A 24,979-nucleotide genomic window follows, 5' to 3' on the forward strand; every position below is an offset into this window, starting at 1 on the left:
CTTTATAATTGTATACCTACAGTATGACTGCAGGCTGAGAGTGTCAGATTTTTGTTATCTGATAAGCAGCACACCTTTTGAACACAAAAGAACGTTTGCGTGCTGTCCAAGACATTCTGATCATACTTTCAGCACAGAAACCAATGACGCAGTTCAAGTCTATTAGTAGATTTCATCTGCATTTCTTTTAACAGTTTACAGACAGCAGGTTAATTATTTTATACATGGTAAAGAGATGCTGTGTAGAAAACAATGAATTGTGAATTATACGCTACCTGTCAAAACTTTTTGAACAGTAAAATTTTAAATAAAAAGTCTCTTCTGCTTACTGTTCAAAAACTTTTGACTGGTAGTGTAGTGTGTCTTTCCACGATAATGCAGACTTGTGATGCTTTCTAAGGAAAAGCAGTATTTGCTAATCTTTTTTTTTCGATTTATAATTTTTGTCTTCCTGTTATTTCCTCTTTAGCATTTGTTGTTGCATTTAGGTATTGGAGATAAATATGAATAATTAACTTAATCCATTTTACCTTTGGCCCTTTGATTTGTTCTAGGAAACTTTCCAGTGTCAATCAATAAAAATGTTGAACTAATTACAAGTTTCATTACAAGAGTCTAATGAATATACTTCAGTGCCAGTGCATTATTGTGGCTTTTGCAGTTCTGCAACCAAATCCGCCTTTCCAGCAGATTCACACAGAATGTGTTCATGCATTTTGTAAATAATCATACCAAATTAATACCATCCTACTTTCAATTAAAAAAACCCAGACAGACCTTTTGATTGACTATCCCTTTAAAGGTGAAGTGTTTAAATAAAAAAAAATACTTTCTCCTGTCCCAGAAGAGACTTTATCCTGAGAAGTGCAAACACTGTCATGCTATCAAAACATTACTCTGTTTGTTTAAGCATCCCAATCAGCCCAGCAAAGTTGCACCAATGGTGTGAGTTCGAGTTGGGAGTATCCGTTTTGTGACCAATGGCAGTGTTCAAGAAAACTGTCATTATTTCTTGCAAGTCTTTTTAGCAAAATTATACACTTCACCTTTAATGACCTGTCAATTTAAGTGTGGAAAGCCTTCTGGCGATGGTCCCGTGGTATGCATGTGTCAGCATAACCTGTCAGTCAGTATTGTCCCAGGGGCATCTCATGCTTCGTTTCATTCCCACAGCCTGTGGAAGAAAAAGATGAGAGAAATTGCAGTGTATTAGAAAGTAATAGTTCACCCAAAAATGAAAATTTACCAAAAATGAACTCACCCTAAGGCCATCTAAGATGTAGATCAGGGGTCACCAGACCCAATGCAGAATTTAGCTCCAACCCTTATCAAACACACCTAAACCAACTAATCAAGGTCTTACTAGGTATACTTGAAACTTCCAGGCAGGTGTGGTGAGGAAAGTTGGAGGTAAACTCTGCAGGACACCAGCCCTCCAGGAACAAGTTTGGTGACCCCTGATGTAGATGGACATATTCTGATAAAATGTAGCATTACATCACTAGCTCACCACTGGATGTGAATGGGTGCCATCAGAATGAGAGTTCAAACAACTGATTAAAAACATCACAATAATCCACAAGTAACCCATCCGGCTCCAATCCATCAATTAACATCTTGTAATGTGAAAAGCAGCATGTTTGTAAGAAACAAATCCATCATTACAGCGTTTTAACTTTAACCATCATTTTGGCCAAAAGCACTATAATCCACAATGCTTCCTTCAGTGAAAAAGTCCATCTCCTGTTATTGTCTCACATCAAAATCTGTACACATTTCTCACCTGATTCATATGAGATGACTTTTTCACTGGAGAATGCAATATTATGGTTAGAGGACTCATATTGTATTTTACCTGGAAGCAATGGTTTAAAATTAAAAACATCTTAATGATGAATGTTTTTTACAAACATGCAATTTTTCACTTCACAAGATGTTAACTGATGTGAACTATTTTCGAGTGAACTAATCCTTTAACTAGAATGAAATGGCACCCATTCATGTGAATCTTGAATGTGGGAAGACTAGTAGTTGACGTAGGTGTGGATTACTTTCTTAAGATTAAGCGAAAGACAAAGCGAAATACTGTGGTATGGTAACACCCTGCCACTATCAGATCTTGCATTTGTTCACAGATTTCATCATTCACAATTGGCTGCATGCAGAGTCAGGCCCAGAGTTTGATAAATTATGTCACAACGTTTATTTGGCACCGTTTTCTAAAGACCATTAAGCTAGAAACATTCTCAGCGCTAGATATCATATATCTTTGGTCAACACAAATCAGATGCATATTTCATACTGAACGTGTTGTGATGAATAACACTGTTTTCATTAAGAAACAAAAGGCAGATCATGCACAATAATCATGATTCATTTCAATCATGATTAATATTTTTGTACTTAATCCATTTGTCATTTAGTTCATTTTAAAAGAATGAAAACAAAACAACATCTCATGCATATGTCATATTTGGTGTACAATGCATCTGAATACACATCCCTTCTCTTAGTCCACATGCATGTTCTAGTGTCCTCGTTCTACCCAGTATTCTGGTCTAGACATTGCCATTTGATCTAAATCTAATTGTCTTTGAAACTCTTTGCAGACTTATAAGTATCCAGTGTCGCTATGACCACACATATTAAGTAAAGACTATAAAAGCACTCTTGTTTACACGCATCACGCTCTCTGGCCACCAGCTACTAGGGTAAATCGAATGGAAAGTAATGCAGTCAATGTAAATGAATGCATAACTGCAATCTATTATTGTTGAACATGTCCAAATAGTTCTTGTCATCCATCTAAATCTCATATTAAATTGATCTGCTAAGTGGTATGAAACATTTCATTGATTTTCATTTAAACAAGCGAGCAAAATCAATTTTAGTTTGTGGGCTGCCAGTGTATTTAGTCAATAATAACTGTCTTGCATATAGGTAACTTTGAGGATATCTTTGGCCATTGATATTGGGTTTGTTTCAGAGGTGACTGAGTTTCTAAAAAGACACAGTTGCTAATAATAATAAACGTTTCTTTAGCATCAAATCAGCATGTGTGTCTTAAGTAGCATGGGTGTATTTGTAGCAATAGCCAAAAATACATTGTATGGGTCAAAATTATTGATTTTTAGTAAAGATCATGTTCCATGAAGATATTTTGTAAAATGCCTACCTTAAATATATCAAAAATTTAATTTTGATTAGTAATATGCATTGATAAGAAATTCATTTGGACAACTTTAAAGGCTATTTTCTCAGTATTTTGATTCCAGATTTTCAAATAGTCTCTCAATCTCTCAAATATTGTCCTGTCCTAACAAACCAGCTTTCAGATGTATAAATTTCAATTAAAAAAAATTTGACCCTTATGACTGTTTTGTGGTCAAAAGGTCACATATTAGAACGATTCATGATGGATCATGTGACACTAAAAACTGGAGTAATGATGCTGAAAATTCATATGTATTACATTTTAAAATATATTCAAACAGAAAATGGCTGTATTTTTCTGTATCAGACTTGGGGTATGCCTGTTTATTCTTATCTTAAGCATTTGTGTTATTTATGAGATAACTAGTCATCGTCAAAGTGCAAAAACAGTTGGATTTTAGGATTTACAAACCATGATAAACCAATGCCATAGCCTTGAGGCTTTACATAAGTGTGTTTATTTTGAAAACAGCAGCCACAAAGATACCTCAAACATGAGGCTTCTTGAAAGGAGGTGTGCTGTTATTTTCTAAATTAGCACATTTTGCCTGGTGGAAAATAAAACTGTCTGGTAACCAATCAAAACTCCTTGAGAAAAGCATAGAAAAGAAATACCTTAAAATATGTGAATTTACTAAAACTCACGTCTCATGTTGTTTACCAAATGCAACGATCACGCTGTGTTTTTACTTCTGCAGTCAGCAAATCACCACATAGACAAAGAGCTGAATTCATACAATGCTTGAATGTTAATGGAGAAGTCACAATATGCTGCTTATTTAATTTAGACAAACCCTGTTGTTTGTAAAAGAGCACACAGCCATGGAGCGAGACGTCTCTGTCTCACGCTGTAAATTGTATTTACTACAATTCAGTTAGACGGTATTTTATCCACATGTCTCTCATTTAGGGTGACAACAGCGAACTTATAGACACTCTATTGCACGCTAAAGAGAAACAGAAGATGTGAGAAGCACGATCATGTGAAACTGCTGCTCGCAAGATGATAATAATGATAACCAAGGTGTCATTTGTTAACATTAGTCAGTGTTTTAACTAACCTGAATAAACAACGAACAACATTTATTACAGTATTTATTAGTCTTTGTTAATGTTGTCGTTAATTGTTTGTTCATGTTAGTTCACAGTGCCTGAACTAATGTTAACAAACACAACTTGTGTTTAATAATGCATTAGTAAATGCTGAAATTGTAAATTGTAATTATTTACACAGCTTTTAAATAATATTAAACTCATTTTTAGGCCTGTCTGTGGATTAAATGCAACTAGTATGTCATTGCATTACATCCTGTTTTGTAAAGTGTGAAACACTGTATTCTCCACCTGTAGAAAATATGTTTTTCTAACAAGTTCAGAATTGACTTTTGTTGCTCACTGCAGATCAACCGAATGAATGTTATTGGTTATAATGGTACTGATGGTTAAATCAAACATTTAAGATGAAAATTAGGTTTCTCGTAAAAGTGTAGCACATGTACCAACACAGTAGGATTCCCTTTAGGTGTATTCCTAGAAAGTCATTCAGATGGAAACAGGATGCATCATGACAAATGCTGTTGACTTTTTCTGCTCATGCAGATCAATAGATTTTGCAACAGTGCAAACTTACTCTACAAACAGACTCAATCCAGTTGTCACAGTCAAACTTAGTCACCGGCAGGACATCCAGATCTAGTTATCTGCTGAAAAACAAGGTGATAGTGCATTTGGGTTGCAGCCCAAACTTTGAACAAAATAACTATAGATAAACTACCAATCAGAAGTAAGACTTCTTTTTTACAAAAAGGAAAAATATAAAAAATCTTACTGTTCAAAACTTTTGACTGGTAGTGTATTGTAACAGTACAATTATGACAATACATCATGAGATTCCTAAATGCAAAAACATACTCCAGTTCAAAAGTAAGCTCACTACCACTTACTGACAACGTTCTGGTAGATTCTGTCCAAAAACCAAAGCAGTTGTGTGTCATGCACTGAACCCTGAGGGGAAAAAAGGTAAATGAAAGACTTTTAAATAAAATGAATACTTTTCAAGTGATTTAGTGCCATTCATTCTTTGCATTTCAATAGAAATAAAATGGTAACAAAGCTACAAGAAGCATTCTCAAAGATATCTTCCAAATGCTTTACCTTCTTGGAAATAATGATGTAGTCATCCAAGGCACGTATAAAAAATGATGCATTAATTTGAAAAGCTGTAGGTACTAAAGCAAGGATGGGAAAGCATGGGAACAACTGCATGACCTTGTAACAATAAATTATATGCATAGACAGCCTTGAAAAAATGATCCCAGAATATATCTCCTAATTAATCGATCATCGTTTTTTTCCCACACTGTGTGTCCTTGTACTTAAGATGATAAGCCATAGAGAAGCATACGCAATTATTTTTAAAAAATGTTTAACATGATGCTTCAGAAATCATTTTAATATGCTGATTTGCTGCTCAAGAAACATTTGTTATTATTACCAATGCTGAAAATAGTTGAGCTGTTTAATATCTTCATGGAAATGGCCAGACATTTTTTTTAGAATTCAATTTTTTAAATGACTTTGAAAGTTCTAAAAAGCAGCATTTCAAATGATAAAATGTATCATTTTGTATCATCACAAGTGATCAATTTCATGCACCCTTGGTGAATAAAAGTATTTATTTATTTAAACTGACCCCAATCTATTTAAACAGTGGTATATGTTTAGGGAGTTTTGTTTTCACCAAGGCGGAGACAGTTTGATTTATTACTTTGCATTACTGTACTTCTCAATCTTGTGTTTCTTTGCACTGATGAGGTCTCGATAACCCGTGTGCATGCTTTGCATCAGTTGCAAAAGATAAAACACTCGAGTTTAACATCGTCAGAATGCTGTTCCGCAGTTCCTGATGGTTAAGACTGATATGAATTAAGATGTTCCTCCATAAATATTTTTTCAAGGAGCAACCTGTTCAGTCACATCCCCTGGTTCGGGCTCATGCCTCAGGCACTGCTGCTGAATATCCGCCCGTAGAAAACAGCTGCATTGCTTTTGCAATCCGTGCAGACGTTCTCGCATTTTAGGGGCTTGCGAAGTCAACGTTAAGGGTTCAAATGTAAATCTACTTCCTGGCTGTAATCTTTAGTTGAAATCTGCCCTGGAGATATCTGAGCAAGCCAGTATGCCTGATCATTTCTTCAGTTTTTGACATTTTGACTGCTAATATTTTTCATGCCATAACCCTGATGAATTTAGACATGCTGGACTTTTAGAAAGTAATTTATGCAAGAGCTGCATGTCTTGACAGTGTTCGTTGGTCCTGACTGTCTCATGTCTCACAAAAAGCTTCACAAGTAGAACTATGATGCCAAAGATGCAAAAATGGAAATACCCTTCATGTGCGCTGTCATGATGCAATGAGAAATCAAACAAGCAAGTTTGCACTTTCATTATAATGTTTTTCCATATTTTGTGAGCTCAGACGGACTTACTTAGATTTATGACAGAATGAGCATGTAGTCAAATATTCAAGCCCATATCAAAGTTACAATGTGGAACATTAGACTTTTTAATAAGAAACACGATTCTAAAACCTAGTAAGCTGACTGTGTACTGTCTACATAGGCAGCTGTCTGCTAGGGCCTTAATGAAATAGGCCTCATAGGTGACTAAAATCGAATGCACTTTTGGCAGCAACTTACAAATCGCATTCCTAAAGCATGGGAGACTCGACTTATTATTTCCAGTAGTTTCACATTAGCATGTTTCTAAATCAACTACATGATACTCTACTACAGCGGTTTTCAACCAGAGGGCCAGGACCCATTTGGGGGCCTCAGTGCACTTTAATTTACTTGGATTTAAAGCAAGAAACCTTCAGTTATCAAATGTGAATTGTGTAATTGAAATATCATAATTACTCTATTTTAATATATTGCCATTTCTAGCTTCTGCAAATAAAAAGTTTAAATTGCTTTGTCCTTACAGTAGAAGTACAGGAAATATCTTGGAGGCCTTTGGATATTATGGGCCTTATGAAATCTGTTTTTTTTTTTTTCCATTTTCAGTTGTCTGACTTTTTTTTTCAGTTTTTTTTTAAACAGTTTTAATGGTTAAATTTTAAAAATGTGTGAATTAATATAAAATTATATATATATATATATATATGCAATTTTTTTTTACATACATTTACATATATGTACATTATGATTGTATATTTATATTGTTATGTTTATATACTTATATAAACAGCAATTTATAAAAACTGTAAGAAAAATTACCTCAATAATTATCTCTCAAATTTTATTTTTACCAAATTCTGTTTTCCATTAATTTTCTGGATTCCATTTAATTAAAGGTTTTATGAAATTTAATAATCGAAAGCATCTTTAACTAACTGATTTAAAAGAAAAAAAATAAAATAAAATAAATAAATAATATATATATCTATATATATATATATAGTACTATCATTACATTAAGTAATATATTTCTGTCACAATTTTTCCAAGTTAACCCAAACTTTTATTTTGACGAACTGCTGTGAAGACCTATAAGTTCCTGTTTGTATATGATATGACGATAGTTTATGACGATAGTAAAATACTCATGAAGTGACTCAGTTAAATTTAAATAGTATTTTTGCAGCTTAATTTTTACAGACACAGATTTAGATTTAAGTTTACTCACCTTGTTTTGATTTAATTATTCAAAATTGGGCAAATTCCATGGCATTCCGCGTTATACAGTAAATTCCATTTTTCAATTCTGGATTCTGCGATTCTGTCTGCGTTTTCCGCATTTTAGAAATCACAGGGCCTAAATATTGTCTTTGAAAATGGCGAGACTTTGAGTCAAAAAAATTTGAGAATTGCTGCTCTAGTAAGCATTAAATACTGTACATATCACACACAAACATTGGGGAAAATAATCTTTCGGAATTATATTGAATTATTTGGCTATAAAACACGAGTTAATGCATTAGGTACAATTTTTAAGCATTTCTTAAACTTTGTTGATCTTAATTTCTGCATATGCTAAAACATTTTTATATTAAACAAGATGTGCATTAGTAAATAATTTCCACATAAATTCATTTAGTGGCCTCGATGTGCTCTTGCAAAATGTTTACAAACAAAAACTACACTAGGTAACACGGACTAATGAAACGACATCAAACTAAAAATATGTGTACAGGCTGCTGCCATTAATGTTCTTTACGTGACATCATAATCAAGATTTAAATTCCAACTTGTAAATAGGGAAACAAAGAAAGGTCAACAGAACCACATAATTGTGTCATGACGTGAATGCATTATTAGAATACAACATAATTATGTGGCTACTGTTTAACATAGATGACTTCAGGTGTGTTCTAGGTAGTATCAAAAAAAATCCACAAACATCTCAGAATCTCCATTTAATAAGTTCTCTGGCCTCACTTTAGACACTTTAGATCCCTGAGTGGAAATAGATGAGTTGTAACAGCACAGCGTGGAAACACAATCCACGTCTTGCACGTGGCAGGCAGGAATTCAACCAGTTCTCAAGTTGAGCAACACTTGTGTGCAATATTTGAGTCTCACCCTCGGTGAACCACATTCTTGATCACAATGTTCCCGCCCCTAGCATTTGCTTTTCCGCTGGAGATGAGACACATAACGACGACTGCAGGAATTCAACACCTGCATGACAGGAGAGAGACAGCAGAGACCAAATAAGCACATGTGTAGCTTTTACATTTACAATGAGTTTTAGAATGTTTTCATGAATAGAAAAATCATACAGTGTGAAATATTCAACGGTAATATGAGCACAGTAGAATGAATCTCAATGTTCAGGAGGTAGAACTCGATGGAAATAGTTTGAGAAGTGATGGCTGAAATATGATCTGTTCAGTGCATGAGATGAGCTCATGTTACTGTGAGCTGTGACATAGTGGAGAATGCTGGAGTTTGTGTTAGCATGAGGAACTGATGTATGCTGTGTCTTAAAAGGATAGTCCACATCTGTCATCATTTACTCACCCTCATGTCATTTCAAACTTGCGTAACTTTTTTTCTGTGGAACACAAAAGAAATAATTTGGCAAGCAGAATAGCCTGATATTACGGTTAGCTTAGTTCAGAGGTTCAGGGTGTTGTAAGTGAGCAAGTAGTTATTCGGGTAAGTAGGTAATATGCCACAGATGACTCAAAATGTGTCTATTAATATTTATACTCTAACTGATACAATTCATTTTCATTTTTCAGTCATAGCAAATTGTTGAATGATAAGTCATTGATGGATGATGAATGATAAATGGATAATATTAATATATCTTGTTTTGTGTAAAAATTAGACATGTAGGCATGATAACCTTACAATTTACAGTATGAAAAATGATTAAATTTGACATTAACAAAATATTACATTTAAGTTATTAAACTATTAGTGTTTTAAAGATTTAAGTGAGTGTTAGATGGCTAATCTAAATGTATATCACAGTACAGATAAAGTACACAAATCTAATATTAATTTTGGCTGGTAACCAATATGATCCTTTCCAAAGAGACTGATATACTATATACTGTATACACTACCAGTCCAGTCCAAACTACGAAGTATGGACACAGCTGAAATTATTTTTAAGTTTTTCAATTCAGCTTATTTAAAACATGGCACAAACCACAGCAACCCTTTATTTTAGTGGAGTGTGAGTTTTCTATATTTCCTATTAAACATAACACCCTATTGAAAATGATTTAGTCACAAAACTGATACATGCCTACAGACAACAGCATTCAATAATCAAGACTATAATTAGCATAGCTTAAGATTAAAATAAATATGAAGTATTACAAAAAAACAGTAAGTTACATTACAGGTCGAAAGTTTGGAATAATTAGGATTTTTTTTTAAGTTTTGGTCACGCTTTATATTAGGTGGCCTTAACTACTATGTACTTACGTCAAAAAATAAGTACAAGGTATTTATTGTGTTCATATTGTATCAAAACATTTTTGCTGCTATTGAGTGGGATATGGGTAAGGTTAAGGACAGGTTTGGTGTTATGGGTAGGTTTAAGAGTGGGTTAAGGTGTAAGGTATGGGTTATACAGAAATTAATTACAGATGTAATTAAATGCAGGTATTTTTAAAAATATTAGTACAATGTAAAAAACGTACGTACAAATGAATAATTTGAATGCAAGTACACAGTAGCTAAGGCCACCTAATATAAAGTGGGACCAAAGTTTTTAAATGTTTTTACATGTACTGTATTTGATCAAAAGTACAGTAAAACAATATTCTGGCTGCTCAGTTTTTAGCAATTATTATTGGTGCTTATTATTAGTAAAAATTATTATTCGTATTGTTATTATCAATGTTGAAAAAGTTTTTGTTGCATAATATTTTTGTAGACTTTTTTTATGTCACTTTTGATCAATTTATTGTGTCCTTGATGAATAAAAGTATTGATTTCTTTCTTTTTAACCTTACTTAACCCAAACTTTTGAATAGTGGAGTATCAGTTTCCACAAAAATATTAAGCAGCACAAATGTTTTCAACATTAATACTAATAAGAAATGTTCCTTGAGCAACAAATCAGCATATTAGAATTATTTCTGAACGATCATGTGACACTGAAGACTGGCGTAATGATGCTGAAAATGTAGCTTTACCATCACAGGAATAATTATATTTTATATAATTTTATATAATTATATAATAACTTATTTTTTATACTCAAATTCAAAACAGTTTTATTAAATTTTAATAATATTTCACTTAATTTACAGACCAAAAGATCGACTGTGATTTAAGAATCGATATTGGTTCATTAAAATGAGAATCTATTAAAATCAAGAAATCGTTTTTTTTTTTTTTTTTTTTTTGTTTACACAGCCCCAGTGTATTTTGTTGTTTTTAAACACTACAGTGTCGTCCTGTAGGTTCATGACTAAAAATGAAAATGTGAGCAAAAATAAAAGCAATTAAATGTGTTATTCTAATTAAAATATGAAAATTAAAATGACGGGTCATAATAGATTGTGACGGAATTTTTACAACCCTGTCCATCAAAATGACCGACAATGTTAAAGTTTAGCGCAACCTCTGGTTAGCAGATATGACTTATTACAAAAACATTACAAAATCTGAATTATTCCAGACTTTTGGGTATGCGTATTTAGTGTATGATCTGTAATAATATCACCTTCACTACCCGAGTATTGATTTCACCTCTGCTTTATTCTCCAGTATGTCAGGGAACCAATAATAAGCTGACTATGCTGGCACAGCCAGACGATCACTACAGAGCCATGGTGCGGATGTACAGTAACTGCACAGTCGTGCTGGAGAACCTGGAGATAACCAACGTTCAGGAGTACCACGACCTTTCCTTCCTTAGGGTGAGTGATATAACACACCTGTAAAATAAAATAGCAAGTATGAGACTTGATCATTAGTTATATACTACTAATTGGTCAAATCTGGTTAATTTTCTTGATGCTAAATTATTGATTTTTTTAAATGGTATTTAGGGGACCTGACTAAAATATTCTTTCTATCACAGAGCATTGAAGAAGTGGGTGGCTATGTGCTAATAGGAATAAACTACGTGGATGTGATACCCCTGGATAACCTACGCCTCATTCGAGGACATGCTCTCTTCGATGGCAAGTACGGCCTTGCTGTGGTGGCAAACTCCCACAGGAATGAGTCTTTAAACAACAACAGCATCATTAGCGGCCTCAGAGAGCTGCGTATGAGAAGCCTCACAGGTAACACAGTTATATTTATTCATTTTGCAGATGCTTTTAACCGAGTAAATAAGTCACATTTCTATCATTTACATAATTGTTCTGTCTTTATTTGGCAGAAATTCTCAAAGGTGGGGTTAAAATAGCCCACAATCCTTTGCTTTGCAATGTGGAGACCATACAGTGGTTGGACATTGTGCAGGATGACAGTGATGTGAATGTGTCAGGAGGGACAGACCCTCAGTGTAAGTGTTTAGAGTTTTACGAACATTAATCATGCAATATACAGTAACATTCATATTTGAGGTTAGTACATTTTATATATATATATTTACATTTAGCAAAAATGCATGAAATTGATAAAAGGTGTCAGTAAAGACATTTATAATATTACTAAAGATTTTTATTTCAAATAAATGCTGTTCTTTTGAACTTTCTATTTATATTTTGTTTCCACAAAAATATTAGGCAGCAAAACTGATTTCAACACTAATAATAAGACATTTCTTGGGCAGCAAATCAGCACATTACAATGATTTCTGAAGGATCATGTTGCAGTAATGACTGGAGTAATGATGCTGATAATTCAGCTTTGCATCACAGAAATAAATTACGTTTTAAAATACATCAAGATAAAAAAAAAAAGAGGTTTTTCCATTGAGTATTTTTTTCACAATAATTCTGTTTTTTATGCCACGTTTCTGACAGCGAATTAAAAAGGTATTTTATTTTACAGGTTTTTGTCACAATTCTGACTTTTTTCTCAGAATTAATATATAAATTCGCAATTGTGAGTTATAAAGTCAGAATTGCAAGATATAAACTTGCAGTTGCGAGAAAAAGTCAGAATTGTGAAATATAAACTCGCAAAAGTCAGAACTGTGACAAAAACTTGTAATCACCTTTTTATATTTTTAATCACTGGTGGAAAAGGGCAATAAAAAAATTAATCATTGTGAAAAAAAGGCAGAATTGTTAAAAGTCAGAACTGTAAGATATATAAGCATGTTTATATCTCAGAATTCATACTTAATTTAAAATTGCGAGAGAAAAAAATAAAAATCACAAATGCAAAAAATAAACTCAGACAAAAGAAAGAATTGTGCGTTTATATCTTGCAATTTTGATTAGATTTTTCAGAATTGTGTCTTTATCTTCGGAGGAAAAAAGTCAGAATTGCGAGATTGTATCACCCAATTCCGAGAAAACAGCGAGAAGAAAACTTGCCATTGTAAGAAAAAAAGTCGGAATTGTGAGATAAAAAGTCGCAATTACCTTTTTTATTTTGTATTCAGTGGTGCAAACAGGCTTCCACAGTTTTTATTACATTAGTCAACTAAAAATATAAATGTATATTAAATTATGTATTTATAAAATGAAATAATATAAAACAAACACTTTCTTTCACACCTCAGGCAGACGATGTGACTCTGGGTGCTATAATGGATCATGCTGGGCTCCAGGACCAGAGAACTGCCAGACCTGTAAATTCAGTTGTATATATAATTCTCCAAAGGAACATTCATGAGTAACCTACATACTAACAAAAGTTCTTTCATCCTTACTGTCAGTGACTCGGTTGAACTGTGCCGAGCAGTGCTCAAGGAGATGTAAGGGTCCCAAACCCATCGACTGCTGCAGTGAACATTGCGCAGCAGGCTGCACTGGACCCCGACCAACAGACTGTCTGGTGCGCGTCATATATGCATACATATTATCCATTTATAGTTTTGATACCTAATGATCAGTTGGGAACAAATACTGTGTGATGACTGTAGGACCTTTTTTTCTCCAGGCCTGCAGAGACTTCCAGGACGATGGGACGTGCAAGGATGCATGTCCACGTCTTATGCTGTACGATCCCAACACTCACCAACTTGTTCCCAATCCTAACGGGAAGTATAACTTTGGAGCCACCTGTGTGAAGAAGTGCCCTTGTAAGTTTGCTTTTCATATGTTTGAGATGACTAAAACCAAACTAAGAACACTATAACAAATAAATAAAAACCCTCAGTTTGTAAACATAAGAAACTCTACAAGTCATGAAGGTATTCTGGCTCATTGCTATTGTGCATAACAACCACCAACATTCTTCAGGGACATAAATTACATTGGTCTTCAGCCAGTTATGATTGCAAATACACAAGCAAAGACACACCCAGAGGTTCCGCACTGTGTAAACAAAGAGCTTGTGTCCTCTGAGGTGTCAATGTTTATTATATGTAAACACTTAAAAATTGCATTAGACCTAAAATAAATAGCGTTGCTATTGATAAATACTTCAGTAATCTCACACGTGTCTCCTCTAGTTTCAGAAGAGACATCAACGTCTTAAATGGCTTCAGATGTCCAAAGTCTGCAATCAAAATCAGTTTAAACTCAAACATTTAGTCTCAAATACTCTCAAGACCAAATGATCTGAGCTATATTGTACATAATGTTAATTTTACAGCTCCATACTATCTGTCAGTTTCATTTGTGCCTTGTTTTTAAGGTAAAACATCTAGGAGAAACAGCATATATGCTTAACTGATACGTAACTGCAAATTCTTCTATCTGATGCAGATAACTTTGTGGTGACGGATCACGGTGCCTGCGTTCGAACCTGTAGCAGTAACATGCATGAAGTGGAGGAGAACGGAATAAGGAAGTGCAAACAATGCGACGGCTTGTGCCCGAAAGGTCAGCCATGTCATTAATCAATTAATAATGCTGTTTTGACACGTTTAGTCAATTTTGCATGGCACGGATATATAATAAATGTTGAATAATTTGAACGTGTGTTTTATTTTAGTGTGTAATGGTCTCGGGACGGGGGCGCTTGTTAACACCATTGCAGTCAATGCGACCAACATTGACTCTTTTATCAATTGCACCAAAATAAATGGGCACATTACAATAATGCAGATGACTTTTCAAGGGTGAGATTTTCTGGACTACTTCCAGACTATATCAGTCGACCTTGTTTTTATGGTATATATTTAATTTAATACTATAAATATTGTTTTTTAAGGGATGTTTTTACAAATACTCCAAGCATGGACCCTGCGAAACTCGACTATTTTAAAACAGTAAAGGAAATTTCAGGTAAACTATATGTTTTCTTGCATATATATATATATATATATATATATATATATATATATATACAATTTTTAATAATTTTATTATTAATTATATTAATATTTTTTATTATTATATATATGCAATAATTTTTATTATTTAGATATTTGTATTTATTTTATACTCATTTTACTCTAAAATACTTTATTATTGCCAATTATTCAATAATAATCAATCCAATTATTATAATAATTCAATATATGAAGGGTTCATTTGCAAAAACAGATAACTCAGTATTTAACAATTTTTAAAAATCATGTTTTTTCATTGTGCATTCAAAGGAATCTCAATCAACTGCAGCTGGGTTATTTAGATTAAGTAAAAATTAACACAATAAAACACAAAAACATAAGAAACATTATTTTTAAACATTTAAAAAAATGGAGTTATCTGTTTTTGCAATTTACACATATATTATGGATTATTTGCATTTATTTTATATATTAAATAAATTAGAATTATATATTTCAGATATTTCATATATATAAATGATTTTTAAAGGATTATTTGCATTTATTTTGTTACAAATTGTTTCTACATTTACTTTATTCAGTATTAAATAATGTGTACATAAGTATGTGTGTGTATATATATATATATATATATATAGATGTTGTAAAAATTATTTAAATTATAATTACATATATTTCAGATATTTCATTTATATATATGATTTTTTTATAGATTATTTGCATTTATTTTATTACAGTTTTTTACACATTTATTTTATTCAATTTTAAATAATATGTACGTGTATATACATTAACATACATTAATTAATTTAGCAGCCCTGCTTTATTTTTCTTAGGGTTTCTGTTAATCCAAGACTGGCCTGAACACCTCAATTCCCTCAGTCCCTTTGAGAACCTGGAGATCATCAGAGGAAGAACTAAACAACAGTGAGTTAGTCATATCAACTTACACATAACTAGTCTTCTTTGCATATAAACCTGTGTTTATCTTGGAAAAAAGACTTCATCTTTAAATAGTGCGTCTCTCTTCTCTCACAATCCCAGTGGCACTGTCAGTTTTGCCGCCTTGAACATACCGCACCTGGATCATCTCGGCCTGCGTTCGCTAAAGGAGATCAGTGATGGCGACGTGGTGATCAAGAACAACCCCCGCCTCTGTTTCACTGAAGGCAGCTACTGGCTGAAGCTGTTCCGATCCGAGAAACAGCGCATACGAACTGGAAACAATGCAGCAATGCACAACTGTGGTACGGGACTTGATTCAAATATTTTTGTTTTTAGTTTTACACAACTTATTTGGCAAGCAATTTCAGTCATGCAAGGTCACAGAGTTCATATAATGAAACAAAAGCTTTCTTCTGTGCTCTTTAGAGCTGCAGAACAGTACCTGTGATAGTATGTGTGGAGGGGAAGGCTGCTGGGGTCCAGGGCCGTCTATGTGCATCTCCTGCCAGAATGTCAAGCGTAGGGGGCGCTGTGTCAGTCACTGCAACCTGCTGGATGGGTGAGTGTCCAACAGAGAGTCCACTGAAGAAGCTTATTTGCTGCTCATTTTCTAGTGCCATATTGATAATAAATAAAAAAAAAAATAGAAAGTCTATTAAAGGTTACATTAATGCATTTAATATGCATCTTTCAGATATTATCAGATGCATGGGTTTACATGCGGCTTCTATTAATAGAGTGCATTATTGCCTCCCATTTTTCAAAGGTGTTGGTATTTTCCCATTCATTTTTGTCATAGGGATCTAAAGCATTATAAGCCATGAACCAAAACAACCAGCTATGAGGTGAATCACAACATTACCAACTTTGATTTGAAGCAAAAAAGTATTTGAAAATCAAACCAAATAACAAAGGTAAAAGACTTTTGTGAGGGGAAGAACTACAGTCCCATGAAGCACTGCAAATGACATTTATTGCAAATATTTAGATTTTAATTACATAATTTTAGTGCTGCATGGGAGCTCTTTTGGTGCAATTTGCTCGCTGTGACTCTCTGAATGGCAGAACTTTCAATACAGCATTATGGGTAATGTAGTTACACAACACAAATTCTAGTTTTAAACATGATTATTTTAAAAATAAGTCAAAATAATGTGAACAGACCAAGAAAGGTATTTACCATAAATTTTACTTGTAGCTTCCAGGTCTTCAAAGGTTAAGTTATTGTTAAAAATCAATTTCCTTATGGAGAAAATATTTTTTTTTATGTCTGAATTGAACTGTTTTATATGGAAGCTCCTTTCCGCCTTTTATTTTTAAACATGATTATTTTAAAAATAAGTCAAAATAATATGAACAGACTAAGAAAGGTATTTACCATAAATTTGACTTGTAGGTTCCAGGTCTTCAGAGGTTAAGTTATTGTTAAAAATCAATTTCCTTATGGAGAAAATAATTTTTTTATGTCAGAATTGAACTGTTTTATATGGAAGCTCCTTTCCGCCTTTTATTTTTTCAGAATTAATTTTTTTTTTTTAAAAAAGGTGATTGCGACTTTTATCTCACAATTCTGACTTTTTGTCTCATGATTGTAAAATATAAAATCGTAATTCTCAGAAAAAAGTCAGAACTCTGAGATATAAACTCATAACTGTGAGTTAACGAGTCAGAATTGTAAGATATAAACTCGCGATTCTGACATCATCTCAGAATTATGTGATATAAACTTGCAATTGCAAGAAAAAAAATCTCAGAATTGTGAGATTTATGAATAAAAAATAAAAAGGTAATTGCGACTTTTTATCTCTTTCTCGCAATTGCAGTTTTACATCCCGCAATTGTGACTTTTATCAGAATTGCGAATTTATATGATACTTCATAACACAATTGCGAGTTAAGTAAGAATTGTGAGAGCATATCAACATATCATGTCTTTTTTTTTTTTCACCTTAAAATAACTTGCAATTCTATATCTCACAATTCTGACTTTATTTCTTGTAATTTCAAGTTTATATCCCGCTATTCTGACTATATAACTTTGATTTTTTGTGTTTATATCATGCAATTCTGAGAAAAAAAAAAAAAGAGAGAGATAAAAAGTCACAATTACCTTTCTATATTTTTTATTCAGTATTAAAAACTGGCTTCCATAGTTTTACTCCTGTTGACTGTTGTACTCTATACGTTTCTACAGAGGCCCCCGTGAGTACATGTCAGAGAATGTGTGTTTGGAATGTGACCCTGAATGCAAGATCCTGAACGGGACGCCAAGCTGCCACGGCCCGGTATGTTGCACCATTTCATTCTATTATATCCCATATATATAAACTGCATTATTAGTGATGCATGCTCACACTTGCTTAAAGTGGGTATTTGATCAAACCCCAAAACCTAAAGTATTAAACTTGATCACACGTCTTGTTAAGAAGAGGTGTGCTATTACTTACTTAATACATTAGACTTACGATTTCAGTCTGGCAGTCAGAAAATGTCCAAATCAATGTGTAAAGTATAGTAATAATAGTAACATGTATAAGTGGTCCCAGTGTGAATGTTGTTTCTCTTGTATCTCTCTTTCTAGGGAGCTGACCAGTGTACTGAGTGTGCTCACTTCAAAGATGGGACGCACTGCGTGGCACAGTGTGCCCAAGGAGTGCAAGGCCTTAATAACAGACTCGTCTGGACATACCCAGACAAAAATAGACAGTGTCAGCCTTGCCATGCTAACTGCACACAAGGGTAAGAACAAGATAAACCTTCTTAGGTGATAATTATTGAAGTGAAATAATAATAATTTTCATCATTATCATCATCAAAATGTTTCTGTTATTATAGGTGCAGTGGACCAGGACTGGAAGGATGTGAACCAAAAGGGTACTTGTTGAATTAAAGTTAGGACACCCTATTGAATTACATGGTTTTCTGTATCAGGACATCATTAAAAAAAAAACTGGTCCCTGGCTGGTCTTAAAATTTAAAAAATAAAACCTCAGATGAACAACAACACATGATAAATTGTGCCATGTCATTATTTACTGAACAAAAATAAAGCCAAAATGGAAAAACCATGTGTGACAAAGTTAGGACACCCTTACTGTTAACACTGGAATTAAGAGGATAAATATCAGTCAAGCACTGCTAATCAAATACCTTTGATGAACTGATCATCAGCAAGTCTGAGCACCTCTATAAAAGCATAAGCTTTGGCAGTTTGCTGGTCTGAAGCCTTCAGGTGTGGGTTAACACAATGCCAAGGAGGTAAGACATCAGCAATCATCTTAGAGAAGCACTTGTTGCTGCCATCCATCTGAGAAGAGTAATACGGCCATTTTCAAACAATTTGAAGTTTATTCACAAGCAGAGGACATTTAAAACAGACACCTCTCCTTCCAGGAGTGGACGTCCCAGAAAATTCACCCCCAGATCAGACCGTGTAAAGCTCAGAGAAATGGCAGACAACCCAAAAACTACACCTCAGTTAACATGTTAAATTATAAAGTTCATGACAATACCATTAGAAAAATATGGGACAAAAATGGCATGTTTGTAAGGCTTGGCAGAAGAAAGCCTCTTCTGTCTAAAAAAAACATTGCAGCACAGTTTAGGTCTGCAAAGTTGCATCTGAACAAAACAAAAGTCTTCTAGAATAATGTCCTTTGAACAGACGAGACCGAAGTGGAGATGTTTGGCCATAATGCACAGCCCCAAGTTTGGTGAAAACCTAAAGAGCATATCAGCACAAACACCTCATACCAAAAGACAAGCATGCTGGAGGAGGGCTGATCATTTTGGGCTTGTTTTGTAGCCACAGGACCTGAGCACCTCACAGTCATTGAGTTATCCATGAACTCCTCTGTATATCAAAGTATTCTAGAGTCAAATGTGAGGGCATCTGTCCGACATCTAAAGTTGGGCCAAAATTGGGTCATGCAACAGGACAATGATCCCAAGCACATCAGCAAATCTACAACAGAATGGCTGAAAAGAAAAGAATCAAGGTGTTGCAATAGCCCAGTCCACGTCCACAGCTCATTCTGACTCAAATGCTGTGGTGAGAGCTGTGCATAAGCAAACGCCCACAAACCTCAATAAACTGGAGCAACGTTGAAAAGAAGAGTGGTCCAAATTCCTCCAGAGCAATGTGAGAGACTGATCAAGTCACACAGAAAATGAATGCTTCAAGTTAGTGCTGCTAAAAGTGGATCTACAGGCAACTGACTCATAGGGTGTCCTTACTTTGTCACACATGGCCTTACCCTCTTGGCTTTATTTTAGTTAAATAAATAATGACACAGTGTCATATGTCATGTGATGATGTTTATCTGAGGATTTATTTTCCAAATTTTAAGACCTGCCAAGGACCAGATAATTTTTTATTATGTCCTGATACCCAAAACCTTGAAGTTCAATAGGGTGTCCTAACTTTTTCACATGACTGTACATTACAATATGGACATAAAATGACTTCTGAATGCTGTTCAGTTTGCTTATTTAAAGCTCAAGGGATTTATAATACTTTTTTTTTTTAATGAAAGTAAATTACTTGATATCTTCTCTCTAGGTCTCACATGCCTGTAGTGGCGGCTGGCATTGTCGGTGGCATGCTGCTGATTATGGTCCTCCTCCTTTTCATCTTCATCATCTTCCGCCGACGACACATCCGACGAAAGAGGACCTTACGTCGCCTGCTTCAGGAGAGAGAAGTAAGCCACAAAAATGTCTTACAAATTAAAGAACATGAATGAAATCCCCGTATATAAAATATTTACATCATTCTGCAGCTGGTCGAACCGTTGACTCCCAGTGGTGAAGCTCCCAACCAGGCTCTCCTTCGTATCTTAAAGGAAACAGAACTGAAGAAAATAAAGGTCCTTGGGTCCGGTGCTTTCGGCACTGTCTTTAAGGTACATTTACGAATACAAAGCACTCTACGGTAACTTAGCAGGCTTAATAATGCTTTGGTGATGTAGAAGATTTGTACAGTAACTGAGAAATTTAAAGTCAACAGGACATCAAAATAAACCATATTTACTTTGATAACTCACATTTGTGGTATTAACATGCTCGATTCATTCATTTATAAAATTATTCAAAATCATTTCAATTGCTAATTGAAGTAAAGCTGAAATAAAATATAAATATTAGATGAAAAGTGTAAAAAAAAATAGAAGTGTTGTTTAACTAATCTAACTAATAATAAGTTTAAGCTAAAGTAGTAAACCTGCTAAAAGTGAAGGAAATTAAATTGAATTTAATAGAAATATTTAAAAAGCAAAAACTAATAAAAGTTTTTCAACTAAAACTATTAAAAATTATGGTAAATGAAATAAAGTTGAAATATAAGATTAAAAAACACATAACAGGAAAATAAATAAAATTAGTTTAAGTGCAATAATTAGTAAAACTACAAAAAAATAAAAATTAAACTAAAAAGTAATATTTTACAAACTAAAACTAAAAAAAAAAGACAAAATTATTAAAACTAAACCCAAAATTAAAATATAAACAAAAAAAAAAAGAATCTAATTCAAAATATTATTAAATACTAGTATATAAACTAGTATACTAGTACTTGTATATAAATAATACTATATAACTTATAATGACATATAATGTCAATTCCTAATAATTACTAGAATTAAAGATGCAATTATCTTTTTTTTTAGTTTTTATACTTTAAGATGGGAGTGCAATTTTGAAGGAAAAAAGTCATCTTTCATAAATAAATAAACATAACTGCTCCACCTCTGAAACTTTACTGTTTTATCTGGAAATATGTCACATCACAGAAGCTGAAGTTCTAAGAAATATTTCAGAATAGAAATAATTATCTTTCCTGTTTTTTTCCTAGGGTTTGTGGATCCCCGAGGGTGAGGATGTGAAAATTCCTGTTGCTATCAAAGTTTTGAGAGAGATCGCATCTCCTAAAGCCAACAAAGAGATTTTAGATGTGGGTATTATGTCATTTTTTTTACTAATGATTAACAACTGTCACGCATTTAAAACTTGTATTTTGGTCTTTCAGGAGGCCTATGTGATGGCTGGTGTGGATCATCCTCATGTGTGTCGTCTGTTGGGAATATGCCTCACGTCTAACGTCCAGCTCATAACCCAGATCATGCCTTACGGCTGCCTGCTGGATTATGTCAGACAGAATAAAGACAATATCGGCTCACAGACTCTGTTAAACTGGTGTGTGCAGATCGCCAAGGTGAGTTCATCGTGTCGATCGTGTCCTCCTATTTTTATGTTACAAACTGTACATGAACCTTCAGAAATCTTTCTAATATGCTGATTTGCTGCTCAGAAAACATTTCTGATTATTATCAATGTTGAATGTTGTGCTGTTTCATATTTTTGTGGAAACCGTGATACATTTATTTTTTTCAGGATTCTTCAATGAACAAAGTTCAAAAGAACATTTATTTAAAAAAAAGAGTATTAAATATTAAGTATAAATTCCTTAAACAAAATCCTACTGACCTTAAAAATTTGAACGGTAGAGTATAAATCTTGCATAAACCTTGTACATATAAATAAGCACACAAATAAATATTTATGTGTTAAATATTATGTATAAATAAATAAACCCCCGCTCCTGCTCCCACAACACTCTCATAAATAAATTCACTGCATTTCTTCTTAAAAACAACAAAATAGCAGTTCTCAAAGTGCTGAGTCTCTCGGAATCAGCTGATTGGACGCACACAGCATTCATTGACATCTGCACGCACTTGTCAACAGGGAATGAACTACTTGGAGGAGCGTCACCTGGTCCATCGTGATTTAGCGGCCAGGAATGTGCTGGTGAAGACTCCTAACCATGTGAAGATCACTGACTTTGGCCTGGCCAGACTCCTGGGTGCAGAGGAGAAAGAATACCATGCTGACGGAGGGAAAGTAGGTCACGCATCAACAGTTCACTGATCAACTGTAAAAGAAATAACCCGAAATGTTTAATTAATATTTACAAGAAAGTTGACTTATTATAGCTGCCTTTGCTAAATTCCCAGGTGCCTATAAAGTGGATGGCACTAGAGTCAATTCGTCACTGGACTTACACTCATCAAAGTGATGTTTGGAGTTACGGTAAGTGTTCGTCACTACATATTATTTAATTATTAATTAGCATAAAAGTGTGTGTCAAGTAATAATGGACAGGAATAGTTCACTTAAAATTAAAATTTCCTTTAGACTTGCTCACCAATGGATCCTCTGTAGTGAATGGGTGCCGTCAGAATGAGAGTCCAAGCAGCTGATAAAAACATCACAGTAACCCAACACCACTCCAGCCCATCAATTAATGTCTTGTGAAGCGAAAAAATGCATGTTTGTAAGAAACTAATTTATCGTTGAGACGTTTTTAACTTTGATTTTAACTTACCTAAAATACCAGTCCATAATCATAATAACACTTTCTGCAGTGAAAAAGTCTATCCAATGTTGTCTTTTCACATTAAACTCTTTTAGACTGTTTTCACGTGTGCTGGATCAGTGCATATTTCTCACCTGATTCAGGCAAAATGAATTTTCACTGGAGAAAGCAATATTATTGATAGAGGACTCATATTTTAGCCAGAAGCAATGGTTTTAAGTTAAAAACGTCTTGATGGATTTGTTTCTTGCAAACATGCCACGTTTGGCTTCACAAGATGTTAACTGATGGACTGGAATGGTATGGATTACTTGTGGATTATTGTGATGCTTTTATCAGCTGTTTGGACTCATGGATCCTCTGCAGTGAATGGGTGCCGTCAGAATGAGAGTCCAAACAGTTGATAAAAACATCACAGTAATCCACACCACTCCAGCCCATCAGTTAATGTCTTGTGAAGTGAAAAAATGCACGTTTGTAAGAAACTTATTTATCGTTGAGACATTTTTAACTTTGATTTTAACTTGCTTAAAATACCAGTCCATATTCATAATAACACTTTATGCAGGGGAAAAGTCTATCCACTGTTTCACAATAAACTGTTTTGGACTTTTTCACTTGTGCTTGATCAGTGCATATTTCTCACCTGATTCAGGCAAAATGAATTTTCACTGGAGAAAGCAATATTATTGATAGAGGACTCATATTTTAGCCAGAAGCAATGGTTTTAAGTTAAAAACACTGGATTTGTTTCTTACAAACATGCAACTTTTGGCTTCACAAGACGTTAACTGATGGACTGGAATAGTATGGATTACTTGTGGATTATTGTGATGCTTTTATCAGCTGTTTGGACTCTCATTCTGACGGCACCCATTCACCGCAGAGGATCCATTGGTGAGCAAGTGATGTAATGCTACATTTCTCCAAATCTGATGAAGAAACACTCATCTACTATAAATCAGCATTAACACACAGATTAATAAATTATGTGAAAAAGTTTGTGATAGTCCATCATATTTATCGCAATAACAAATTAAACCATATTGTAAAGTGTTAATTGATCTATTTACTTGTCTTCTTCAGGGGTCACTGTGTGGGAGCTAATGACATTTGGATCCAAACCGTATGATGGAATCCCAGCCAGAGATATTGCAGATATTTTGGAGAAGGGAGAGCGTTTGCCACAGCCGTCCATCTGCACTATAGACGTCTATATGATCATGGTCAAATGTGAGTGCTAAAGATGCAATCAAGAGGAGAACACAACAGAAAATCATCATTCAGAGGGCATACAATAGTAACTATAAAGTAGCTTATGGCTTATTATGCATTACATAAATATTTCAGATGAGCATGAATACCATATAGATTATAGATGAGTAAACCATATAGATTATGGTTCTACATAATAGCAGTTGAACATCAGTTGAAATGACCGGAGATAAATTTCTATCTACATCTAGGTTGGATGATTGACGCTGACAGCAGACCCCACTTCCGTGAACTTGTGGCAGAGTTTTCAAAAATGGCCCGAGATCCATCTCGCTACCTTGTCATTCAGGTAGTTCACAAAAAATATCTGTACATTCCTTTTAGGAATGAAAAATA

General features: G+C 33.9%; 2 protein-coding genes across 2 annotated transcripts in view; one reads left to right on the forward strand and one right to left on the reverse strand.

The window, feature by feature from the left end:
* dnah5l (dynein, axonemal, heavy chain 5 like) overlaps positions 1-11,559 on the reverse strand; it is a 59,934-nt gene extending 48,375 nt beyond the window's left edge. Inside the window, exons 1-6 of the mRNA XM_051098840.1 lie at positions 11,433-11,559; positions 9,237-9,270; positions 8,796-8,894; positions 5,157-5,217; positions 4,844-4,916; positions 1,047-1,174 (exon numbers count right to left, since the gene is read on the reverse strand). The gene's annotated coding sequence lies outside the window, so the exon portion shown is untranslated. The remainder of the gene's footprint in view (positions 1-1,046; positions 1,175-4,843; positions 4,917-5,156; positions 5,218-8,795; positions 8,895-9,236; positions 9,271-11,432) is intronic.
* Positions 1-24,979, forward strand: part of LOC127156110 (epidermal growth factor receptor) — a 33,283-nt gene that overhangs the window by 2,559 nt on the left and 5,745 nt on the right. Inside the window, exons 2-24 of the mRNA XM_051098837.1 lie at positions 11,451-11,602; positions 11,767-11,974; positions 12,073-12,198; positions 13,369-13,437; positions 13,525-13,643; positions 13,749-13,890; positions 14,519-14,635; positions 14,748-14,874; positions 14,967-15,040; positions 15,885-15,975; positions 16,093-16,295; positions 16,420-16,552; positions 18,188-18,278; positions 18,575-18,732; positions 18,829-18,867; positions 20,555-20,696; positions 20,775-20,897; positions 21,845-21,943; positions 22,019-22,204; positions 22,738-22,893; positions 23,007-23,082; positions 24,455-24,601; positions 24,835-24,932. Of these exons, the coding sequence (XP_050954794.1) occupies positions 11,451-11,602; positions 11,767-11,974; positions 12,073-12,198; positions 13,369-13,437; positions 13,525-13,643; positions 13,749-13,890; positions 14,519-14,635; positions 14,748-14,874; positions 14,967-15,040; positions 15,885-15,975; positions 16,093-16,295; positions 16,420-16,552; positions 18,188-18,278; positions 18,575-18,732; positions 18,829-18,867; positions 20,555-20,696; positions 20,775-20,897; positions 21,845-21,943; positions 22,019-22,204; positions 22,738-22,893; positions 23,007-23,082; positions 24,455-24,601; positions 24,835-24,932 (2,876 nt within the window). The remainder of the gene's footprint in view (positions 1-11,450; positions 11,603-11,766; positions 11,975-12,072; positions 12,199-13,368; positions 13,438-13,524; positions 13,644-13,748; positions 13,891-14,518; positions 14,636-14,747; positions 14,875-14,966; positions 15,041-15,884; positions 15,976-16,092; positions 16,296-16,419; positions 16,553-18,187; positions 18,279-18,574; positions 18,733-18,828; positions 18,868-20,554; positions 20,697-20,774; positions 20,898-21,844; positions 21,944-22,018; positions 22,205-22,737; positions 22,894-23,006; positions 23,083-24,454; positions 24,602-24,834; positions 24,933-24,979) is intronic.

The sequence above is a fragment of the Labeo rohita genome, chromosome 24 (assembly GCF_022985175.1).
Source record: "Labeo rohita strain BAU-BD-2019 chromosome 24, IGBB_LRoh.1.0, whole genome shotgun sequence".
Classification (NCBI taxonomy): domain Eukaryota; kingdom Metazoa; phylum Chordata; class Actinopteri; order Cypriniformes; family Cyprinidae; genus Labeo; species Labeo rohita.